At 27.4% G+C, this 27071-nt stretch overlaps 1 protein-coding gene across 1 annotated transcript in view; it reads right to left on the bottom strand.

The window, feature by feature from the left end:
• Positions 1-27071, bottom strand: part of LOC105843703 (uncharacterized) — a 72410-nt gene that overhangs the window by 30780 nt on the left and 14559 nt on the right. Inside the window, exons 4-12 of the mRNA XM_065815109.1 lie at positions 18213-18259; positions 17919-18039; positions 17616-17811; positions 15501-15736; positions 6215-6279; positions 5729-5791; positions 5481-5590; positions 4167-4239; positions 3991-4073 (exon numbers count right to left, since the gene is read on the bottom strand). Coding sequence (XP_065671181.1) covers positions 3991-4073; positions 4167-4239; positions 5481-5590; positions 5729-5791; positions 6215-6279; positions 15501-15736; positions 17616-17811; positions 17919-18039; positions 18213-18259 — 994 coding nt within the window. The remainder of the gene's footprint in view (positions 1-3990; positions 4074-4166; positions 4240-5480; positions 5591-5728; positions 5792-6214; positions 6280-15500; positions 15737-17615; positions 17812-17918; positions 18040-18212; positions 18260-27071) is intronic.

Below are 27071 nucleotides of genomic sequence, written 5' to 3'. Positions count from 1 at the left end.
AGGCACCTTACAACAATGTGACAGAGGTATGATGCAGAACAACAATGCGACAGAGGTAAGTTGCGGGATGAGAAATAAATGGTATCAACAAATATATGGTATCAACAAATAGACTTTTGAAGATTGCCAAAAAGATTATCATTGTAGATGACAAACAATAATAGATGACAAAAAAAATATATATACAAATAATTATATAGGACCCTTAAAAAATTTTAGCTATAGAGGAGATTAATGCAAATAAAGAAAATTAAGGGATTAAGGCGTACTTTAATACTGACATGTGTATGGAAAGATTCAACAAATAAAAAATAAAAAACTATTGAAATAAAAAAGATTGCGACACAAAAGGAGAAAAATATGGAGTATATTATATAGACTATTAAAGCTATATATATATATACATATATATATATATATATATATATATATATATATATATATATATATATATATAAATATATATATATATATATATATATATGTATATATATATATATATATATATATATATATATATATATATATATATATATATATATATATATATATATATATTATTGCTAGTGATTTCGCCGGTTATTCATTTGGAAAAACAGTTAATCGTTCCAATTAACCGTCAATTAACCGACTATCCGTTTTTAAATAAAGTCCTTATCTTTTGTTAATAGTGTGCACACATGCATTGTATGTATTATGATAATGTAAACATTTTATTATATATTTTGTTGTTAATCATAATGCACAATAAATAAATAATTTTTCTTAAACTTACTGAAAATAATATATTATACTAGGCTTGGTCGGGAAAGGCCTGCAATCGCACTCTAATCTTGACCATGCATACAATATTTAGTTGCGACATTGATGTTTTGAGAACATTCAAGTATAAGTATGCTTTCATGTTTGTCCGCATAACAATTAATTTTTAAAATATACGCTAAAAATTAACTTGATTAGTAAAGATTAAAGTTATGAAGTTAATTTTTAGCGTGTATTTTAAAAACTAATTGTTTTGCAGAAAAAAATGGAAACATACTTAAACAAGAATGTTCTCAAAACAACTTGTTGTGGAAAGAATATTCGCGAACACTAAAAACCCACCAAATCTACAAACAAAGAAATTTTATTGGTTAAAAAAATACGCTGACTAAGCGAATCATCTTTCCTATTTTAATATAAGTTTGTAAATATTAAGACAAATTCGAAAAATTTAAAAGCTGGTGTTTATTATTCGAATATTGATATTTGATATTCGAAAGGAAATCCGGATATCAGACTATCCGGTTAACCGGCAAAATCACTAGTTATTGCTATAAATATACAGTATTGTGAAAAAGTTAAGAACCACAAAAAAAACAAATCATAATTTATTTTTATTTTTAAATTTTTTTTTAACCGAATATATTTTTCTGGTAAAAAGAATAATAATAATAAATTTTAGAAAACAGACAAACAAAATAAAAAATAATAATAGTGATAAAAACTTTTAAACAAATATAAGTATTGTATTTAAAGTTTTATAGGTAATTTTTATTTTAAAAAAATTGTGAAAAAGTTAAGAACCACAGAATAAAAAACGACAATTTTTACCACCTAATACCGCGTAATTCTACCATGAATTTTTAAGCACTCATTTATACGATTTGGCATTGAGTCTATTAAATTCTCTAAAATATGTTTGGGAACATTTCCAAGCATTGCTGGTAAAATATTGCGCAACTCCTCAAGGCTCCTTGGTGCTTTCTTGGTAATCTCTTTATCAAGCCAACTCCAAAGATTTTCAATGCAGTTTAGATCTAGGCTATTTGGTGGCCAAGTTAGATGCTCAATAATTTTACTTTCGAACCATTCAGAGACAATTTTAGCCCTGTGACACGGTGCATTGTCTTGCTGAAAAATGAACGGAACGCTTTGCTCAAGTGCATCAATTGACGGTAACAAGCTGTTATTTAAAATATCGACACAATAAGTAGAGTTGAGTCGACCATCAAATAATTTAAACATACCGAGACCATAATATGTCATGCAGCACCATATTCCAACCGACCCGCTACCTTGTTTTGTTCTTTGAACGATACAATCGTGATTATATTTTTCTGAAGGCTGCCTGCGAATCATAATTCGGTTTTTTCGGTTATCAACCTCGATATTCATCTCATCACTGAACATTACTGTCCTCCATTTTTGTTTAGACCAATCTTTGACGCTTTGGCAAAATTCTTTTCGCTTTTTTATATGTCGTTTGGTAAGTCGCGGTTTTAGAACAGCTTTTTTCCATAACATATTGTTAGCTAATAGTTTCCTACGCACAAGTGATGCAGAGGCTTGACGTCCATTTGAAAGCTTCCATTCCCTTCTTAATTCATGCGACGGCATGGTTCGATTTTTCTTTGCCAACCTGATTAAAAGGCGATCATCATTGGGTGTCGTCAAACGCGGTCTTCCAGAACGATGGCGATCAACGTAAGATTTCGTCTCTTTGAATCTTTTGATGATTGTTAGCACCGAACTATGTGATCGCTTTACTATTCTTCCAATTTCGCGAGCGGATTTACCTTCCTGGTGAAAATGCACCACTTTTACACGATCTTCATAGGTAATAGCTTTTCTGCTCATTTTTTCAAAAGGAAAGAATTTTTTTTTGTTTGAAATTAAATACTTTTTTTAAAAGTATTTAAAAAAATTAATTTTTTTCAAATGTTTTTATTGGTTCTTTGGTAATAACTCAGGTAATTAAAAGAATATTTTAAAAAAAAGGGAAAAATAAATTTAAAAAGACGTTTCGGCCACATTTAGCACAAAAAATTCTTTGTGGTTCTTAACTTTTTCACAAAAAAAAAAAAAAAAAAAAATTAACACATAATATTTAATTCTTATTTTTTATAGGTTCTATTAACTAACTTTCAAAAAAAAAATTTTTTTCTTTTTTCTCATGCTATATTTAATATGTTTGAAAAAAAAGACTATTTTATTATCTTTTGAATAAAAATTAATTAAATTTATTTGAAAAAATTTTTTTTTTTTATTTAGTGGTTCTTAACTTTTTCACAATACTGTAGATTATAAGTATAGTTTAGAGCTACAAACAGCATATGTTAACACAAAGTGTGTTGAAGACCTAATTTTCTATTCCTCATTTTACCACTCATAAAAATATTTTTTATTCAAAAATTTTTTAAAACCAGTGTCTTTTATCAAATAGAATACATTAAGGAGGTGGCAGCATAAATCAAAAATGTTGTTTTTTAGGACACCCTAAAGTTTAGCAATAATATTTTTTTGTTATTTTATAAACTTTTTTTTGTATTATGAACTTGTAAACTTGATGCTTAAATCATTTTAGTTAATTGATGTTGATCAAGTAAATCTTCTTATAGGCTGATTTTTTGTTTCATACACCTAGTTTATAAATACTTTTCAATAACCATATTCTTCAATGACCATGCTTTTTGATAACCATATTTTTCAATAACCATACTTTTCAATAACCATACTTTTCAATAACCATACTTTTTAATAACCATACTATACAAAGAAATAGTAACAACAAGAACAACAAACAATAGAAAAAACCTCCTAAAATTTGCCTATTAAAAAAAAAAAAATTACTATAGAAATAAAAAATGATAGAAAAATAATTTTTAGTCATTACATGAATTTAAATTTATTTCTACTAAATATTCTCCTACATATTTTATTAACTCCTTTTATTATATTATTATCTCCTGCATATGTTTCATTTTTAACCGCTCAAATAGTTTACCCTTTACATGTGTCTATATCAATCAATAGTTCCTTCTCAACATGTCTTAATCAACCAACCAATATAATGTAAAATCAACATTAACAACAAATAAAATTTTTTAAAAAATAGAAACCACTAATAAGAAACGACTGACAAAACAGTTATTACAAAGATAAAAAAAGTAAAACAATAAATTAAATATTCTGAATAGTATTTATGGTAAAAAAAACCATAGAACTTACTTTGGCGTGATAACCTTATTAAGATGATCACGAACATACATTGTGCTTTCTTCAAATGTAAGAAAACGAAAAAAAGCACTAACCTAAAAAACAATCAAAAACTGTTCAACTCATTTAAAGCATTTTAATTTAAAAATGACAATTTTAATAGAATTATTTAGCTTTAAAAAAATTACCATTTTAATAGAATCGTTGTGTTTGATACCATGTGAAACACACTCAAGCAATAAATGAAGTTGCAATAATACTCTACAATAAATGAAATTGCAATAGTACTCTACAATAAATGAAGTTGCAATAGTACTCTACAATAAATGAAGTTGCAACTTTATAATGTGTAAATAAAATGTAAAACAAAAAGTATAAAACATTTTTCTCAAAACTTTTTAATTAAATAACTAATATCATAAATAAAAATATGACTAATAATGTCGGCATCCAACATTTTCAGTCATTGACTTTAATGGATATTTCAGTTTATGTACGTACACAAAGTGCTTGGGTCCTATGAAATAGTTTATTTTTTACTTTTTAGTTCACTTTTAAAATGTTGCTTTAAAAGGTTTTTTTACATATTTTTTATTATTTACTTTTTAGTCTACTAAGAAAGTTTATTTACGGTAAACTAAAATGCTAAAAGTTTGTAGTTTACTGTTTGTTTTAATTACTTTCCTTAATGATTTCTTTTATTTATGCTAAACCTAAGTATGTTTTGTGTTGTTTGTTTTAATTACTTTTTTTAACGATTTCTTGTATTATCACTGATGACCCATGTTTGTTTAGCGCAGACACCAACAAAAAAAAAAATAAATAAAATAAACAAACCATCAAGAAAGCAAGTTAAATATTGTAAAAATAAATTTGATTGATTTGAAGCACATCTCAACCAATCAAGTGTTTCAATATTTTAAACTAGTGATGGGTTGATTAGACAATTAAAATAATGATATAACTAACATTTTACCAAAATGATTAAGCTAACTATTTTAGTTCAAAAAAAAAAGATCAGCATATTAGTTTTCAGAAGAGGGTTGCCTTCTGAAAGAAGAGAATTGGTCTTCTGAAAAAAGTGGGTTGTTCTTCAGAAAAAAGAGGGTTGCTCTTCTAAAAACTTGAAATTATGTTAGTTTAATCATTTTATTAATTTGCATTTATAAGTTTCAGAAGAGGGTTGGTATAAGGTTTAATTTGTTATTATAACATAAGAAAAGAATGTGTATAATTGAGAAATGAATGCTAGTATAATCTTGGCTAATCAAGCATAGTGTTGAGTAATCAAATATAGTGTTTTACTAATCAAGTATAGTTAGTCTAACACTAAAGGGTCATCAAAAAAATACATCATGTTTTAGAAAGTGGAAGGGAAAGGGTTAGTAACTTTGTGACAACTTGTATGAGACTTATTACTAAAGAGTTACATGTTTTAATGGGGAAGGGGAGGGGTTGAAAAGTTATCGAAAATTGCATGACATAATTTATCAAGCACTTACTCATGAATCATACTTTCTTTTGTAGAATGTTTCCACTTCTCACGAATTGCTTGCACATCTTCACAAAACAAAAGCTTTAATAAAGATGATGGCACATTAGATGAATTCTCCTGTACAAATAAAATAATACAATTTATAAAAAAACCCTTTGAAGATTAATTCTATAAGATTAATTTATAACATCAATTTTAATTTTTAAACTTTTTATTTCTAAGAAAATATTTTTTGAAAAAGACCAAAAAAAAAACCTGAGTATAAAACTGTGAAATTGTTTTTATTAACAGGTTCATACCAAAATGATTCAGGTTTACCTAAAAACAAATTTGTGAAAGTTTACTTATTTTTAAATTTATAAAAAAAAATTTGATAAATGGTGATTCTTTATGTCTTATAACATGACTCATATGACCAATGCAGTCATTCATATCAGATAACTTTCATATTTTGAGTAACGTCTTTCATAGAACCAATTCAATCTTTGATATCAGATAACAAACTTTATATGCAATGCATTTATTTGTATGCCTGGTAACAACTTTTGGATATCCAATCACAATCAGACATACTAAACATGTGACGTCAATAAATTTTGTATATCCTGCAACAACTTTTATATGTAAAATGACAATTTATATTATATCTTCAATAACTCATGCAAGAAAATAAACAGATTTCTTTTTTACATCAACTATTCATTCTTTTTCTTTAACAGAAACATTAATAAAACAAATTACCTCATTTACTAATTGTGCATATTTTTCTTCTACAAATTTTTGCAATTCTTCTTCACAACTTAATTCTAAAATAAATCATTAATTTATATTTAACTTCTATATTTTATTAAATTTATATTTTATTATATAAATTTTATTATATATATAAATTTTATTAAATTTATATTTAACTTCTATCTTATATTTAATTCTGAAATAAATCATAAATTTATATTTAACTATGTTATATCTTTAAACATATTTATACAGCGCAAGACTTCAAACAACCTAACAGAATTTATTTTCCATAACTAGCCAATATTTTAATAGTTAAAGACTTCAAACAACCTAACAGAACAAATTTTCCAAAATCAGCACACTAAAATAATTATTACAATATTTCTAATAAACGTATTTCTGTTATTATCAAAAATAATAAAACAGATGATAAAGTCACCATCTTTATCAATCATCTTCACTCAAACAATAATCTTGCCAAAGAAGTTAATAGTTTCACAAATAAATAATTAATCAAAATAATTATTTTGTTTATTAAATAAGACAAACACCATTATAAAAAAAATACAAAAAAAAAAAGATTCACATGCAAACAAAAAAACTTGACATATGTCACAAAAAAACAATGATTATTTAAAAAGATGAGAGAGAGAGTGAGAGAGAGAGAGAGAGTGAGAGAGACAGAGAGAGGTGTACCTAATATTTTTGCCAGATAGTGAACTTTTCTAAAGCTCTATAAGTGTTTATGAAAAAAAAATAAGTCTTGCCAGTCTACAATAAATAGTATTCAAGATAAATAGTATTAATACTTTAAAAAAATCAGTGAAAAACTGTATGACATGGTAACAACTGTATGACATGGTAACAACTGTATGACATGGTAACAACTGTATGACATGTGCTGACGAAGTATAGAAAATAGTAATTAAAATAAAACAAAAATTTATAAAAAACGATTTTTCTTTAAACATTATTAACGCATATATCTGTATTATACCAGTTTTTTATTGATTTTATTTTTTTAAATCTTGAACACTATTTAATGTTGAATGGCAAAACTTGTTTTTACTTCATAAACATTTAAAGAATTTGAGAAAAGTTAATTATTGGTATATCTATTACACCTCTCTCTCTCTCTCTCTCTCTCTCTCTCTCTCTCTCTCTCTCTCTATATATATATATATATATATATATATATATATATATATATATATATATATATATATGTATATGTATATGTATATGTATATGTATATGTATATGTATATGTATATGTATATATATATATATATATATATATATATATATAATATATATATATATATATATATATATATATATATATATATATATATATATATATATATTAGGGGTGTTCAGGAAAAAATTTTTTTAGAATTTTAAGCTTACAAAAAATTTTAGCACCATTGAGCCATTATATATATATATATATATATATATATATATATATATATATATATATATATATATATATATATATATATATATATATATATATATATATATATATATATATATATATATATATTCGGGGTGTTCAGGAAAAAATTTTTTTAGAATTTTAAGCTTACAAAAAATTTTAGCACCATTGAGCCACTCTTTCCTTGCCCTCAAAGCATATCTTTGGAAAAAAAGGACCCAAAAATGACCAAAAACGGATTACTTTAAGTGTCTTGAGGGCAAGGCTAGCATAAATATTTATAAAAATTTTCTTTTAGGGTTTAGATAAATATCTGTATTTGTGATTAAAAAAGTATGGTTTTTTTATTTCTTCTAAAAAACACTTACATTTTAAATCGGCTAAAAAATGTTTATTACATGGTGCGGCGTTGTTTTTATAACCTACTAGCTGGAGTTACCCGGCGTTGCCCAGGCCAATATTTAAACTGGCTTACCTGATATCTGTACACAAAAATGACCCCGGTCTGTACACAAACCCCCCCCTGACCCCGGGGTCAGGGGGGCCCATTTTTGGGCCCCCTTGACCCCGAGGATCGGGGTACGGGGTCAAAACCCAGCTAAGAACCTTCTCCCCCTCGAGGACTACCCCATGCCAAATTTCATCGAGATCGGTTCGGCGGTTTGGATTTCTATAGAGAACAAACAAACAAACAAACAAACACACACACAAACACACATTGCCCTTTATATATATTAAGATTAAGATTAAGATAAGATAGCTGGAGTTACCCGGCGTTGCCCGGGCCAATATTTAAACTGGCTTACCTGATATCTGTACACAAAAATGGGCCCAAAAATGGGCCCAAAAAATGGTCCCCCCTGACCCCGGGGTCAGGGGGGTCCATTTTTTGGCCCCCCTGACCCCGGGGGTCGGGGTACGGGGTCAAAACCCAGCTAAGATCCTTCTCCCCCTCGAGGACTACCCCCATGACAAATTTCATCGAGATCGGTCCGGCGGTTTGGATTTCTATAGAGAACAAACAAACACACACACAAACACACATTGCCCTTTATATATATTAAGATAAGATAAGATTAAACAGTTAAATTCAATCTTTGTTATTTACATTCATAATATAGTTTGTATATATTCAAGATAAGAATAGAATTACTCATTTTATGTATGGGTATTATTTATAATATGTTAATTAGAATAAAATACTCCTTAAGTTATGAGTACAATTTTTTAATTTGTCTTCAAAAACCACACTTCGCATTCTTTTTTACTTTTTTGCAAAATTTGGAGATTTTATTGCAAAAAATGTTCCTTATGTGCAGTATCAATGATATTCTGAAAAAATCAAACATGTGCCAAAGTACCTTACATCATTAGTAAATACGCGGTTTTCAAGTGGTCTTTAAAAATAAATCATTAATACTTAAAAAAAAAAAAAGGTTGTTTCAAATTTACTAAAAAGTTGATTTTGTAACATATGTGGTTTTTTCATATCACAATCCAGTATTACTTATCAAATCAAAAAAAAAAAATATTTTGAATATTCAAAAATATTTTCTAGAAATTTCTTCTATAGTTTATCTAATTAGGCTTTTTTTGTTTGTTTGTGTTTTGTTTCTTCGCTAAGGAGGAAAGACTATCAGATAATCTTTTATTGGTAAGACTGGTGGAGCTTTTTCCAGAAATCCTGAAAGCAGAGCAAACTTTGTCAACTGATATCAATCTGTGTTAATTCAATTATAAGCAGTAACAATAATCTTAAAATTAGCTAAACCGATTTTAAGAAACTCATCATCATCAACATCATAATCACATTTTTAACTTTAAAAAAGACTTTCAACCAAATCAACTGATATCAAGCTTTTCCTCTTCGTTGTTGTAACGAAGGTCATTGGCATAATTTTCGAAAATTTTAAACAAAGACTGTGTATGCCAGTATTACGGCGGAAGTGAAAGCCAGTCTTTTATTCTTTCTTCAATTAAACCACAAAAACTAAACATAAGGTAAGAAAACTCATCTATCAAAGGGGCTAAGCTTGGTGGATCTTTCTCAGTACTAGCATTTTTTTCTATCTCCTTTCTGATGTCTTTCTTTTTTTTGTTTTTATTTTCAAAGTGTTCAGTCTTAGGCATTTAAATGAAAGAATTGCAGCTGCAGTTTTTTGTTTTTCATGTGAAGGCAAATCCTCATCCAAAAAAAAAAAAAAAAAAAAAAAAAAAAAAATGAGTATCCTCCTCGACTGTAGTGGCCCCCCTCGGGCCTTGGGGTTGTTAAAAATATAAAAAAAAAAAAAAAAAAAAAAAAAAAAAAATAGAGCTAGTGGAATCATAGTTGAGTCCAAGTACCAAGTGTGCTTGTAAAGCAAATCAAGCACAGCATCAACTGCTTCTAGATTCCAACAAATATTTTTAAATTAAAGCATCTGATGGATAGCTTTAATATCTAAGTTGGGGGCCTGACACATTACTCGATTCTAAATACCACTTGGCATAAAAACAGACTACAAAGTCCGCGATAAACTTGATTTTCTTTTTGAGACTGTTGTTTTTTTGAACAAAGTCAAGTTGAGAAAACAAAAGCTGCATTATCAGATAATAAATTGTTTTACCAAGAAAACAGGCATGATGAATAGCTCCAGTTTTCCTGATTTTATAAACAGAAGGTGATAGATAAGTCTCAACTAATTCAGCCAGTTCTCTTCTGTCTTCTCTTTTCCTTTTTCTTTCTATACATACTTTGTAAAAATTCTTCAGCAGCCTTTTCACTTACACTACCACTCACCTCCTTCCACTTAAACTTGCACAGATCACTTGGAGCATAACTAAAATTAGGATGTTCAAATTGGCTCTTAAATTTTTGAAACAATTAGTTTTCTGGTCCTGCAGTCAACTCATTTGATGTATGTTTCCAAAAATGCACCATTCTTAATTCTGTTATGTGATGCCCGCACGCTAATTTTAAAAGATATTTATTTAAATCGTTGGATATCTTTATGATTGAACCATTATTGATACTGGTATTGCTTGCAGTTGTATCAAAACGAAGACCTACATTTGATTCAAGGAGGAACACCTAGTAGGTGTGTCTCACCCTCAATGTTCACAAGAACTACCAGCCTGTCAATCTTGAACTTTTTTCCTGCATTAATTTCATAAAGAGTTTTTCCATCAAAATGTATAACATATGGATAAGGAGAAGCTTCTATTGCATTTTTTACATCCTCTTTTGCTAAGGTTGACATATTTTCACTTGCTAATTTCATTTTTCTAAAGGCTGTTGATTTACTGCAATGTATATCTGTAAGTCCAACACCAGCTTCAGTTAAAATGGAACTTGTCACTCTTTGCAAAACATTTGGCGAAACATCACTTAACGTAGCCATTAGGGCAACATTCCCGGCATACACATCTACTGAAATTTCTGCTGTTACTGCACAGTTAGATTGAGATGGTTCTTTTTGATAATAGTCACTAGGCTCAAAATCAGAATCATAAGATGAATCAGAACTCAAATCAGCATTGAGTTCAATTTCATAATTAGATTTTGCTGATCATACATTCTTTGTTCTATTTTTCTTTCTAATACTCTCTGCTGCCTACAAGCATAAAATAATATAAATTATTACGAAATGTTTTATAAGAAAAATATCACTTAATTCTTTTAACTGTAAAGTTTTACCTTTCTACTAAATTTTTTATCCTCTGTCCCAAGAATAAACTTTCCTAATCTTTCCTTCCTAATCTTCCAAAACATAAGGTCTTCAAGCTAATCCTTGTCAGATCTCTTTTTGTCGGTCCTAATAATGTTCTTCAAATCTGGCTTGCCTACCTAAAAAACTTTTTTTAAGTAATTCTCAAAGTTTTTCTGATTTGTTAAATCTTTAGGAGAACCTCTTTTTTCGTTTTTTTTTTTTTAATTAGAATACTGCTTGTCAAGTTTGATAAGATTTTTGAATAGCTGAGTGTCACTAACAGCTTCAATCCCTGCTTTTATCCAGGGTTTCTTAACCTTAGCTAAAACACAGTTACAATCCAAATTTTCACATCTTACAAAATTTTTACGAAGCGAGCACGTAACCAAACTGAATTGGTGGTTTTAGGCAGTATAGATTGCAAGTATGCTAGAGGTTGTAGAATATCGGTGCCTGTTGGAAGGTGAATATGTAAATGCATATTTTTTTTTTGTTCATTATACTTTATTGGCATAACTTAGATCACTTTCTATCTTAAATATATTATATACATTAAATTGCTCAAGCATCTTACAAATTAGAAATTACCTGTAGCTTCGGGTTTAGCTGCTTTAATAATAAACCATTTCTTTTCAAAATATATTTATACATATATATATATATATATATATATATATATATATATATATATATATATATATATATATATATATATATATATATATATATATATACATATATATATATATATATGTATATATAAATATATTTTGTTGATTAAACTTCGAGAAGGCCACTACAGACGAGGAGGCTACTTATTCTCTCTATAACTCCGAAACACAAAGCTTGTCGAACAAGGCCGCTACGCGGAGAAATGAGTTGAGCGCGGTACTACCAGGAATGTGGTGGGGATCAAACTTGGAATCTCTCGCTTATGAAGTGAGCGCTCTACCACTACACCACTACCGCATTATATATGTATATATATATACATATATATAAAAATATATGTATATATATATACATATATATAAAAATATATGTATATATATATATATATACATATGTATATATATATATATATACATATGTATATATATATATAGATATATATATATACATATATATAAATATATATATGTATACTCAACTTGTTTCTCCGCGCAGCAGCCTTGTTCAACAAGGTTCGTGTTTCAGAGTTAGAGGGGGTTATAACCACAAGTAGCCTTCTCGTCTGTAGTGACCTTCTTGGCCTTGGGGAGGTGAATTAAAAAAAAACGGGTAATTCCACGGCGTAAAATGAAAAAGTAGTCAAATTTTATTCTTTTTTTCGTCAACTTTTAGCAAATGAATATTAATGTAGACACAAAAGTTCATTAAAAATATACCTTTAATAGTAAAATTAATTAATTTAACTTATTTTTATGGCTCCAAAAGTTACAGGTTTTCTCATTGTCGCGTGATAAAAAAGGTATCATTGTAAAATATTATTTTAACCATGAATTTATTTGTATAATCAGAATTAATTTAGTGTGAAAATGGAGCTAACATGTTCAAATTGTTGTTGGTCAGATTTTATAATTTATAAAATATATATATTTCAAGAAAAAAATGAAAGAACTTTTGCAATTTTCATAAAACGTAAGTTAACAAAAACATGATAAAGTTATGATTTTTTAAAAATTTATTTTATTAACATAAGTTTTTTAATAATATATGTGAAAGAATATTAAATGATAAGTTTTTAAACTTAAACTTTTGATAACCATGCTTAATTAAAGCACATTTTTATTTTTAATATTTTCATACATAAAGCACATCACCCTTTATTTGTCAATTCTTAATCCCTTCCCTCCTATCACAAACAATCACATATACCTGAACCCCTTTTCTTCCTATATTGTGAGAGCAGTTTTTACATCAAAAATATTTGAAAAGGTTTAAAAGTAAATACTTTGCAGCATATTAAAAATTCAACCAAATGGAAATAAAGCAATACACTTAAACCTAAGAAGTATAAGTAAAAACTTCTTAACAAACCAATGATTTTCTTATTTAAACGACTCAAATAAGTATTAATAAAGTTGTAATACTAAAATAATTTTTTAAAGTTGGTCTTAGTCTAGCGGAATAACTGTATTTGATTTGATAATTTTCATAAATGTTGCGAAAAATCACTCAGAAAGTGTCACCAGTTTTTTAAAATTTCCTTTGTTAATCATTTTTATTGAGTTCAATATTTTTGCAATTCTTTTGCTACGAACTCTACCTCTCAAGAATAGATGTAAAAAATCCATGATAATAATTGGTCGGTAACGTAAGTGATATAACATGCTAAGTGATATAACATGCTAACCAAAGTGATATAACAAGCTAAATATATAGTATCAAAAAAACCAGTTTATTTTCCTTAGCCAGTCTCTCTGAGAAATTTTTTTTAATTGGTATAGAATTCTCAACATATTGTGAAAGTTTCTAATAAAAACCGCTTAACTGATTCGCAGAAATTTGAACTAAAAGTTGAAGCAATTTTTTTTACCTTGTTTTCCGTGTAATGTAAGTTAAGTGGCATTTTCAGTAATAAGTGCGCCCTCTTTTCACCAGACTCAAAGCCTTTTAGCTTATTTTATTCTTTAGACAATTTAAAGAATATTTGTGGGCAATTCCACGATAAAGACGGAAAAAAAAAAAAAGCGAAAAAATTACAAAAACACATATTAATCTCCAAAACTCGTTTTTTTAATTATTAAAAAATAAGCAAAAAAGTTCTTTAAAAAAATTGTTTTTATATACCATAGCATGGTTTAAAGTTGTAAGGGCCGTATAAACATTTTTTGATTCTTATTTACATTCCTGTTGCGTAGTGTTAAAAATCGTATCGTATATCCATAATTGAAAAATTTGATAATGACATATTGCATTTTTTTAACATAATATATATGGTTGTTAATAATCATTTAAACTTTTTTTTCTTACATTATTGATTGTGTCGTTATATTTGTTATTTTTAAGCATTGGATTTTTTGTTACAACTGTCACGGTTATGAACATCAAGACAAAAAAACACAAAAGTACTTGTAAAACTTTAAGTAAAAACAATGAAACTCAGCATATAAGAACATCAATATGTGTTAAATACACACACCAAATTATTTTTTTTTTACCATGCTGCTCACTGCATTAAGTCTGACAAAGTTGTTTTGTTCAGAAGTAGTAAAAAGTAAGCGTTACAACTGTCACGCTTCTTAGAGTAAATTTTTGAAAAAAGTTGAAGACTTTAATGCTGTAACTTTTATATAAAAAATTATATGATTAATGGTAATGAAAGATTTAAGTCATTTATGTTTTCAGTTCTCGCAGAATTGCCCTTATATATATGTATGTAAATATATATATATATGTATGTATATATATATATATATATATATATATATATATATATATATATATATATTATATATATATATATATATATATATATATATATATATAGATATATATATATATATATATGTATTTATATATATACGTGTATATATATATATATATATATATATATATATATATATATTTATGTATGTATATATATATATATATATATATATTTATGTATGTATATATATATATATATATATATATATATATATATACATATATATATATATACATACATATATACATATATATATATATATATATATATACACATATATACATACATACATATATATATATATATATATATATATATAATATATATATATATATATATATATATATATATACATATATATACATATATATATATATATATATATATATATATATATATATATATATATATATATATATATAAATATATACATGTTATACTTATTTTAAGTATATTATATTTATTTTTAATATGTTATAGTTAATTTAAGTATTTTATATTTATTTTAAGCATGTTATATTTATTTTAAGTATGTTATATTTATATGACTATCTTGTCAAAGACTTTAAAACTTCAACTTAATCTCATCTTTTAAACATGTAATCAAACTTAATTATTTAAACTTCTGTGAATTTAAATAAAATAAAAAAATAAATAATAATAAAAAAATAAAAATAATAAAAAAACCAACAACAACAAAAATTGAATTTCAATATAAAAAGTTACCTAGTTCTTCGTATGGAGTAAATTTATTGTCAGTTTTAGCATTACTAGTTTCTGTGACATTAGGATTTATTTTTTTAGCATTGAACTCCATCAATCTCCATCGCGTCCAGCTTATGCCTTGCATACGCTGATATTTATTAGGCTTTGATGTTTTAGACAACTTGCTTTTAAGAGAAGTAACAAGCACACGAGAATTTTCTTCTCTTTTAATGCGCTCTGAAGCAAGACTTTTTGATCTAAATTATAAAAAAAGAATATGTAGAATTATTTTTATAGAGCTAAGAAATGAGATTTGGTTTTGAAATTTCGATGTAAGTTGTTAGATTACTTTAAATATTGATGACATGTGATGAGGCTTCGGCTATATTATAATAGTTATAATAATAGCGATAAATACAGATTTAAATATAAATTGTAATTTAAATATAAATCTGTATTTATCTATAAGGTTGTAATATTTGTGATTAGGTTGCAGTTATAGGTTTGGATAGAACTTTGGAATTGAGCCAAAGTTGAAGGGTTGGGACAGTCCCAGATTTAGGCAAACATAATATATCTTTTTTTTTACTAACTTTTATTTAATATAATCCTTCGACGTTTCTTTCCTTTAATGTAAGTTACTTCTATGATTTTTTTTAACTGTGTTTAACTGAATCTAATTTTAAATACACAACATTTTATTAATAATCCATTGTAAGAAATAATAGGCGCATCAGAAAAGTTAACTCAAGTTTTACAGTGTAAATTGTTTATTGCAAAATATTTGCTATTTTATTAAAATTTTAACATAATACAAGTTAAAAGAAAAATAAGTCAAAAGAATTATACTTGACTAAGCAATTTGAAATTTTTTTTCATTCAATTTTGAGAGAAATGAAAACTAAAAAATCATTAGGTCCCTAACATTTTTCATTAGAGGGCATAACATTTCAATCAAACAATCATTAGAGGGCAAAACATTTTAACAACTTAACATTTTTTATATTTTACAAAAGTTTGAACATTGCTAAAAAAATGTTTTAAAAAAATATTTAAAGCCACAGAAGCAAAGGTTGAATCAAAGCTGTGTTCTTGAGAGTTTCAAGAAAAAATCTAACAACTGTAGATGTTAGATTTTAACAGCTGGTTTTGCTACATTTTTCAAATTTATTTTTAAAATCAACGACTGAATTAGCATTTGCAACTTTACTGTCCAAATAATTCCAACTTTTAATTATACGGATCGTGAATAAATAATGCCTCGGCAAAAGTTTTGAACTGTAAAGTTTTGTATTAGGTAGGCTAACTAGAGGACACAATCAAAGATTGTGTCCTCTAGTTAGCCTACGAAATACTTCTGGTTCACTCTATGCCAATTGATAGTGTTTGTTTATGTTTTTGTACATTTGGATAAGATCACTCTTTTCTCGTCTATAAGATAGATTGTGTAAGTCCATTTTCTCTAATCTTTGTTTGTAACAGCCTCTCTTTTTTTTGTAGCCAATTTTTGTAGTTTTTTTTTACTTTTTCGATTAAGTTGATATCTTTAATAAAATATGGGTTCCATATTTAAAAAGCATACTCCAAGTGCAGTTGAACGAGTGATATGTATAAAAATTTTGTTGATATTTTATCTGGATAGAAAATTGCGTGTTTTAACTTAATTTTTGATTCAACTTACCATTTTTTTAATGTGGCTTTCCCATTTTAAATTGTCCAAAACATAAACACCAATGTCACTTTTCAATGGCGCTACTATTATTTCATGTTAAATGATCTCTGTTTCTGTGGCATTATATTTTATTTTCACATTTATTTTCACAACCAAATAATTGATTTTACATTTATTCTTTTCAATTAATTTTTATCTTTTTTAAATTGGTTGTGGAAAAATAAAATTTATATATTTTTATAAACACAAAAATACATACACTCTGTTATCTCTCTAACAACATACAACTTGCTACCATACACTAGGTATGGTATTACTAATAGGTTAGAAAAAACCTACAACCATATAATTTTGGGTGTTATTTAATGGTTATAAAGAGAAAAAGTATTTAAAAAAGATAGAGATTATTAGGCAAATAATTATTCTTAATCAAAATAAAAATCAAAAAAATAATTAAAACATACAATAAAACCTTTTTAGATGGCAAACCAAGAAATGGATTCGATAAAAACCAAGTATCTACACAATTTACAATAGATGTGTTAATCAATTGCAAAGATATTGGAGATAATTCTCTTGTAGCTCCCTTATCTACAGGAGATAATTTCCTAGTATCACAAGCTCCTGCATCATTAAATCTAGGACCATTTAACAATTCATCTAAAAATCAATTTAAATTAACTTTTATATTTAAAACAATCAAAAAAAAATTCAGTGTTATTAAAACTAAACAAAAAGTTTAAATTAAAATAAGTAAAAAATTCTACCATAAAGAGTATTTTTAGTACAATCATTTAACAGAACAACAGCTCCTGTGCAGACAGTGTAAGGAATCATTATTCCTCTACTTTCTATTCTATCATTGTCGATATTCTTGAAAACAATAACCTTTGTTAGAAAACATTTTAAATTAGGTTTAAATGTTATTATTGAGTATTATTTGTTGTTATCATTGTTTTGTGTATTATTATTAAAACCTAGTATTGGCATTAGTAAAGAAAGTTATTTATTAATATTACTTGGAACACTTTTTTTAAATATTTGTGAAGATAAAATCTTACTATAACTTCCTTTGAATGCAATGCTTTTTCCAAACAATGACTGATTGCTGTATTAATAAAACACAAATATCAAATTATTATTTATAACCTTTTTTTTTTTTTAAGAAAAAATTAAAAACAATTTGAACTAAAATAAATTTTTTTTCATAAAATCTTTCTTTTCTTTTTAATAATTATGTTAGTTAAACAACAATAAATTGCATTTGCATAATAAATTGTTACACAATACGTTATATAGCATTTTAGATAGCAAAGTGTTGTATAACAGAATAAATAAATATTCTCTAAAAGTACTTGGTAATATCTATCTATCTACCTACCTATCTATTTATCTATCTATTTATCTATCTATCTGTCCATCTCTCTCTCTCTCTCTCTCTCTCTCTCTCTCTCTCTCTCTCTCTCTCTCTCTCTCCTCCTCCTCTCTCTCTCTCTCCTCTCTCCTCTCTCTCTCTCCTCTCTCTATATATATATATATATATATATATATATATATATATATATATATATATATATATATATATATATATATATATATATATATATATATATATATATATTTAAACAACTTTAAAAAGTATTCTACACAATAGAGTGCTCAATGTTCTTAAAAGAACAGAGCAATTATATTAGTAGTAGAAAATCACTTAACAAAAATTTTTTTCCATTTAACACAGTGAAATGAAACACAGTGTTAAATGGAAAAAATTTTTGTTAAGTGATTTTCTACTACTAATATATATATATATATATATATATATATATATATATATATATATATATATATATATATATATATATATATATATATATATATATATATATATATATATTAACACAGTGAAATGAAACACAGTGTTAAATGGAAAAAATTTTTGTTAAGTGATTTTCTACTACTAATATATATATATGCGGTAGTGGTGTAGTGGTAAACGCTCGCTTCATAAGCGAGAGGTTCCGAGTTCGATCCCCACCACGTCCCTGGTAGTACCGCGCTCAACTTGTTTCTCCGCGCAGCGGCCTTGTTCGTCAAGGTTCGTGTTTCGGAGCTATAGAGTTGAGAGAGGGTTATTAACCACTAATAAGTAGCCTCCTCCTCTGTAGTGGCCTTCTCGGCCTTGAGGAGGTGAATAAAAAAAAATAAAATAATCATAAAATAAAATATATATATATATATATATATATATACATATATATATATATAAATATATATATATATATATATATATATATATATATATATATATATATATATATATATATATATATATATATATATATATATATATATATATATATATATATATATATATATATATATATATATATAGTTAGATAGATATAATAGAAAAATTAAACTAATAAACATAAAATTTTGTTTAATAAAAATAATATTAAATTTTTTTTCAAAGAAAAATACCTAAAAAGTTAAATAATATATACTTCTGCTTCTACCAAAACTCAACCATACGTTACATTCATACTCATAGACATTCATACTCAAAGACATTTCAAAGACTCATATTTTGGCATTTATTTTTAACTTTATCATTTTGTGTGCGCACATAAAAAATATATATGTATATATATATATATATATATATATATATATATATATATAAATATATATATATATATATATATATATATACATAGGGCAAGGTGGGGTAATTTGAGCCTATTTTTACCTATTTCTGACTTTGAGTTAAAAATAAAACAATGTTTAGGTATCGGTTTTGTGACAAAAGATGTCTTAAAATCATGATTGGACATCCTACTAAACAAACTTAACAAAAAACTATTACTTAAATCAATAGGTCTGGGGAGCCTTTATTTGGAAATGCCTATACAGACCCACATTACCCCATGTAGTGGGGTAATGTGGGTCTACATAAAATGTTGGTAGTTCTGGTTTAAAATACTGCTGCTTATGAAAAATCTGACATACATTCTATATGCACGCACGCACTTATTTTATAGCATATATACAAGGTTTTAATTTAAAAAGTAGTCTTAAGATATTTTTATTGAAAAAGAAAGTGCATAGCACAACAATAAAAATTAAAAACTCGGAAAAATAAAAGTAAAAAAATGGCGATCTAAAACAGAAATAATAGTGTTTTAATAATGTGTTTTATAAAAAACAACTATTTTTTTGATCACTGCATTTGTATGGTAACATTCGTGCTATTTTGGGCACTACTTAGATCTTTTTGGGTATTTCTTTGATACTTTAGTATAGGCAATAGTTTTTGGTATATTTTTTTTAACTTGGTTTTTTTCTAACTTTTTTGTTCCTCAAGTAACCGCCGTTTGACTTTCTCCTTTGAAAGCAGTTCTCCAAATTTTGCTTGTACTGTCTTTCTTTTTTTATTTTTATAGCTGATCTTGGTGTTTGTAATCTTGGAGATTTAGGGCTATAACACTCAGGTGATTGATTGAGAAAGCCAATACCTGTTAATCTTCTTATCATCTTGTCTTTATTGTCGTTTCAACAATCCTGTAAAAGCTATTTTATCAATAATTTTGTGTTGCATTTCTCTTGCAAACCGCTTTAAAATTTTTCTCCACTCACTTTTTAACGGTCCGAAGACAGTCACATCTAACGGTTATAATGCAAGAGAGCAATTTGGCAGAAGACAAATAATTTAGATATGGTTGTCCATTACCGTTTTTATGGTAACATATGTTAAATGACTGCCATGACCATCATAAAGCTAGAGTATTGGTTTTTGATCTTGGTCAACGAATGGTATAAAGTGCTTAACAAACCTAAACAAAGAATGTAATTACTTCTATTGAATCATTTGTACCGCCTTCAAAAACAACAAAGGCTATTCAGTGTAAATATATTATTAAAAAAAAGGGAAAGCAAAAAAAGTTGAAAGAAAAAAATGAAAATTATGAAATTCAAGTAAAATACTAGTCTTCAAATAAAAAGTATTGCATCCATCCACTTGCTGTTGCCCAAAAAACACATCTTGGTGGTCCATTTTCTATCCATTTAGAATAAAAATAACCGTCTCCATTAAAAACAAAAAATGGTGGAAAATATCTTCCATCTGCAGACACACAGAACAGCACAGAGTACATAGCATTACCAGAAGAAGCAGCCAGTTCATAAGCATCTTTGCTTTTTGGATGTACAACTACTCTCTTCGTTAAGTCATTTGTGGAGAGTCCAGTCTCGTCAAGGTTGAATACACTACTTGGTACAATGTTATTATTATGAATTACATCAGATAAAGTAGTAAAAAATTTATCTACAACTTCACATGTTAAACTTTTAGCTCTTGAAGATGTAAGTATTTCAGCTTTATTTAATCAAAGTTTATCAACATGACGCTTCCTAAAAAAAATTATCCAATGTTTCCTAGGAATTCCATTTTTAAACGGAGTTTTTATCCTCATTGTTGTGCAAAATTGAGTTACTATATTACAAATGTCAAAAGAATCTAATGGAAGACCATATCTTTGACAATACTGTGCTGCAGCTACAATTATAGTTTCATCATTATCACTCAGCACAGTTTTTCCACTTTCGCGTTTGTTTGCATTAAATTCTTGATGTTTTATTCTTCGTCTCAATGTTTCTTAAGGAACAGAACATTCTTTAGCAACATAATAAATAGTCTTTTTTTCTTCACATACTAACATAATTGCTCTTTCTAAACTATCAACATTGGACTTGGATTTTATTTTTTTATTGCAACATCTTGGCATTTTTAAAATACTTTCTAAAGTAATATTTATGGAAAATCTGTTAAATTTTTAGTGAAATGAATTAGCATTAATAACATATCACAAAAAAATATATATATAATATTTTATTTGACCTAGGTGAATGTATTGTTTCATACAAATAAATACACATGTTTCTTAATATAAATTTCAAAGAAATTCTGTGTTCCGAGATGACATCACTCAAATTAAAATACTTTTGTCTGCCATGTTGGTTCACAAACAACTTATGTTTGATTCGTATACGACTTTCTTCGTTAGCTCTTATCAATTTATTTAGCTATACTTTTATCGTTTATCAATTTTTAAAAAAAATGGTCTTTTGCTGTATTTTCAATTGCAGTAATCGTTCTGAAAACTGCAAGAAATCGTTTTATTGAATTCTAAAGGTTATATATCACCATGATAAAGATACTGAACTGTTGTCAACAGAAAGAAGAGCAAACTGGTTTGCTGTTATAAAACGCAAAAATGTTAGTTGCAATGCCAGTCACTACAGAGTTTGTTCTGATCATTTTTGTTTGGGTTAGTTAAAGTTAATATTTCTCAATCATATATAAACTATATATAAAATACTTTTATAAACTCGTAATATATAATACATAATATACATTTATAATATATATTTTACAAACGCAATATGATTTATTTTTAATACTTAAATTGTATTGCGTTTGTCGAATCACTGTAAAACGTTCTTTTTTCTAGTATTTTGCTTACTCTATTATTATATTCATATTATAAAGATAATTTTAGAGTAAACAAACAATTAGAAAGAAAACTGGTTTACAGTGGTTGGTCAAACGCAATATGATTTAAGTACTACAAATAAAGTATACGAGTGCAAATTTTGAGCAAATTTATATTATTACGTTTTCAGGTAAACCTTCAAAACTATTTAAAAAAACACATCCAGATTGGAACCCAACACTTAAAATGGGCTATAAAAGCAAAAGTTTAAATAGTGAAAGATTCATTAGAATAAAAAAGCGAAAACATAAATCTGGAGTTATGAAATCGGATAAAATAATAACTAATGAAGGCTGCAATGATATCCCTGCTAATAGTGGCATCAATATTACCGGAAATACTGAAAATAATGATGAAATTGATTTTAATGTTGAACTAAATAATATGAATGGACCACAAATCGGCATCTCAGCAAAAATGATTAAATCACTTGAAAATAAATTGTTAGAAAAAGATTGTCTGATTTACAAGTTAAATAAAGAACTAAGTCTTAATAAAATTGGAACTATAGAATGGTTTGCTACCAATAACAAAGTGACATTTTATACTGGATTAACAAATATTAAAATGCTCAGGACTTTGTATGACTTTATATGCAGTGATATACCCCATGCATCGAGAACAGTGTTGTCAAAATTTAGTAAATTGACTTTGTCTTTGATGAGATTACGTCTTAATTTAACCTTAAAAAACCTTGCTTATCGTTTTGAAGTTAGTAACTCAACAGTTTCTTCTGTATTTATTAAACTTATTTATGCCAACTCATAAAATGGCCTGCACGTGAGCAGATATGGAAAACTACACCTAATTGTTTTCGGAAACATTTTGGTACAAAGGTGGTTGTAATAATTGATTGTTTTGAAGTTTTTATGCATAAACCGACAAACCTTTTAGCCAGAACACAAACGTTTTCAAGTTACAAGCATCACAACACAATGAAGTTTTTGATCGGTGTTACTCCACAAGGTGTTATTAGTTTTATTTCAAAGACATAGGATGGTAGAACTAGTGATAAGCATTTTGTTGAAAATTGTAAAATTCTTAATAACCTGTTACCTGGGGATATTGTAATGGCCGATAGAGGTTTCAATATTGAGGAATCTGTTGCTGTTTATTGTGCGTTAGTGAAAATACCAGCTTTTACTAAAGGAAAACGACAACTTGACTTAATTGATGCAGAACAAACACGTCATATTGCATCAGTTAGAATTCATGTAGAACGAGTAATTGGAAATCTTAAAAATAAGTATACCATATTACAAGATGTTTTACCATTAGATTACCTTATAAGAAAAGATAAAAGTGATTATTCAACAATTGATAAAATTGCAATTGTGTCATGTGGTCTAACAAATATGTGTGATTCTGTCATGTGGTCTAACAAATATGTGTGACATTTTTACAAGAACAACTCTCTGAGGATCAAACATGTTTTAATAAATGTAAGCTTGCATTGATAAAAACTTTAATACCCTCTGATTACTATTGTTTTCTTTATGTTAAAAACTTGTTTTTTTTATCTTAGAAATTAGGTTCTAAAGACTTAAACAATATCATTAACATAGGCAAATTTAAAATTCCATACATAGATTTGATTTGATTAAATCTCTCAAAGATAAGGCAGAACTATTTCCTTTTTCTAATTCATCTCAAATAATCACACATTTCCTCATAAAAAACAAGATTATAAGACATCCAAATTGATTCAGCTTTCGTTGCTAAAGAAATTTCTCCTTTAAACTCACTCTATAGCTTGCGGTCAGAATTCTTGCCACAGTCATGTGGTCAAGATATTATTCCTGCCAGAGTCTTACAAAAGTGTTCTCCAGAGTCTTACAAAAGTGTTCTCCAGAGTCTTACAAAAGTGTTCTCCACTCTTCATTACTTTCTTAAATATTTAACAAGCGCCTTGTGTAAATAATTTCTTTTCTGCTGCAAAATGGTATCTGTGGTTTCATTTTTTTAAAACTATGAAATCCCTCGGATCATTTTAAATATTGCCCAATCAGTCTTACTTACAAGCAGAGTATTCAAACCTTTAGCTAACAAATTTCTAATATCTTAAATTTAAAAACTTACTCTTTAAAAACTAATACAATTTCAATCCTCTTGATCTTTCTTATATTGCTGACTTGTTAATTTAACTGATGCTATCATACATTTAAATAGATAAAGACTTGACATAAGTTTTCAATAATGTCAATAAAGAAGTCCAGCGTGCTAGGTCTTCTATATAAACTTGTTTTGTATGGTGTATATTGAAATTTTTTTTTCAAATTAATAAATTTTTATGATTTTTTTACTATTTTTAAAATTAATGAACCATTCTTTACGAGCAGTATTAAAGTTGTCTTTGATGGATAACACAATACTTTACTTGCAGTACCTTTAAAGGTTACACAATTTTTCATCATTGGTCACTTATTGTACTTCATTTCTAGTCATGTGCTATTCTTTATTTCCTTTGTGTTGTTCTTCAATTCTTGGTCATGTGTTGTTTTTTACTTCTAGTATCATTTGGGGTACAGCAAGATTACATCCTTAATCATGTTGTTCTTCATCTATTATAATGATCTTCTCAACCATCTTATCCCCATCTTATTATTGATGGTACAACTATATACTCCAGTCTTAAAAAAAAACCATCACATTTTGATCACTTAAACAGCTGATCAGATCTTGACAGATCTCACTTTAATGACATGCACTTAACTTGTTTCTCTGTGCAGCGACATGTTCATTAAGACTTGTGTTTTACAAATACAAAGTTACAATCCTCTCATTTGTAATAACAATTAAAAAGAGTAGCCTTTTTGACTGTAGCAAAATTTTGAAGGAGGATGTAAAAACAGTAAAAAAAGAGTAGCCTCTGACAATAGCCGAATTGTGAAGGGGGTGGTGAACACGTAAAAAATATCTTTATTAAAGCAAATGAATTTGGGCTGTTTTAACAAATAAGTTAGAAAATCAGTTAAATGATTATATAAAAAATATATAAAAAGATAATAAAAAAGCAAATATAAAAGATAATAAAACAATAATATTTGTCAGGTCAGGTTATCCTGATGCTAGTAATATGTAACCAAGTGCAATCTGATACACGACGTGCTGTCTTGTAGGATACCCTTTTTTAGGCAAAGGCTAGGAGAAGCCAACTCTGACTTAAAAACCCCCTGCCTTAAGGCTCTTGGTTAAGTAAATGTGGTGAGATAAAAAAACTTATTTTGGGCAGATGTTAAATGTATCCAGCTACTATCTTCTAGAAGGCCTCCTAGGCAAAGACTTAAGGGGTAAACAGATTCTATCTGTTGACCAGCCTCACACCCCTTCTTCATCTATTATGCTGGTGCTGGATCTTATTGACTCAATGCATGGGTTTTGTTTGTGTCTCTGTTTTTATAACTAGGCAACTCAATCTATTATCTCCTAATGAGGGTACATATTTGGAGCCCTTTGTTACGGCTTAGGGTTTATTAGTAGTAATGAGGCAGTTGCTTGGGCTATTAAACAGTGTTCTGAGTACTATCTATGCTTTGAGTCAAGTTCTTCAATCTAATTTTAAAATGAATAAAGCACCAAAAACTATAAAACACAAAAAACCATCATCATCACCAAGTTCTCTCAACCTATCATTCAATAATATTTGTGGTCTTCGAAGTAACTTTTCTTCTGTTGAGTCTTATCTCTTGCAAAGTTCACCAGACCTACTTGCTCTTTGTGAGACTAATTTGAGTTCAGCTGTCTCGTTTTGCGATCTTAGTGTTGATGGTTATCTTCCTTTAATTCGTAAAGACTCCAATAGTCACATGTTTGGCCTGGGCATTTACATTCGTAAGAATTCACCCATTTTTCGTGAAACTAGATTTGAATCCACTGACTATTCTTTCATGTGCTTTCGTTTAGCACCACTTTACTTTATTGCCTTTCTATTTGTTCTATATCGCTCTCCTTCATCTCAAGACTGCACTCTTTTTGATGTTATTTCTGATCATATTGACCAAGCCCTCTCTCTTTATCCATCAGCTAATATAATTGTTGTCGGTGACTTATATGCTCACCACTCTGAATGGCTTGGCTCCAGTGTCAGTGACTCTGCAGGCGTTAAAACCCACAACGTTTGCCTTTCTCAATCCCTAACTCAAATAGTCAACTTTCCAACTCACTTTCCTGACAACCCGAATCATTTACCTTCTTTACTCGACTTATGTCTTGTTTCTAATCCTGGTAAATGCTTAGTTTCTCCACATTCACCCTTAGGTGCTTCTGATCACAGTTTGATCTCTCTAAAACTAACATCTCATTCTTCTTCATCACCTGAATCATCCTATTGTCGTACCTCTTACAACTACAGTAAAGCTGACTGGGATT

This window comes from Hydra vulgaris, chromosome 13 (assembly GCF_038396675.1).
Source record: "Hydra vulgaris chromosome 13, alternate assembly HydraT2T_AEP".
Lineage (NCBI taxonomy): Eukaryota > Metazoa > Cnidaria > Hydrozoa > Anthoathecata > Hydridae > Hydra > Hydra vulgaris.
The sequence above is the reverse complement of the archived record's forward strand: the minus strand, read 5'-3'. Positions and strand labels throughout refer to the sequence as shown.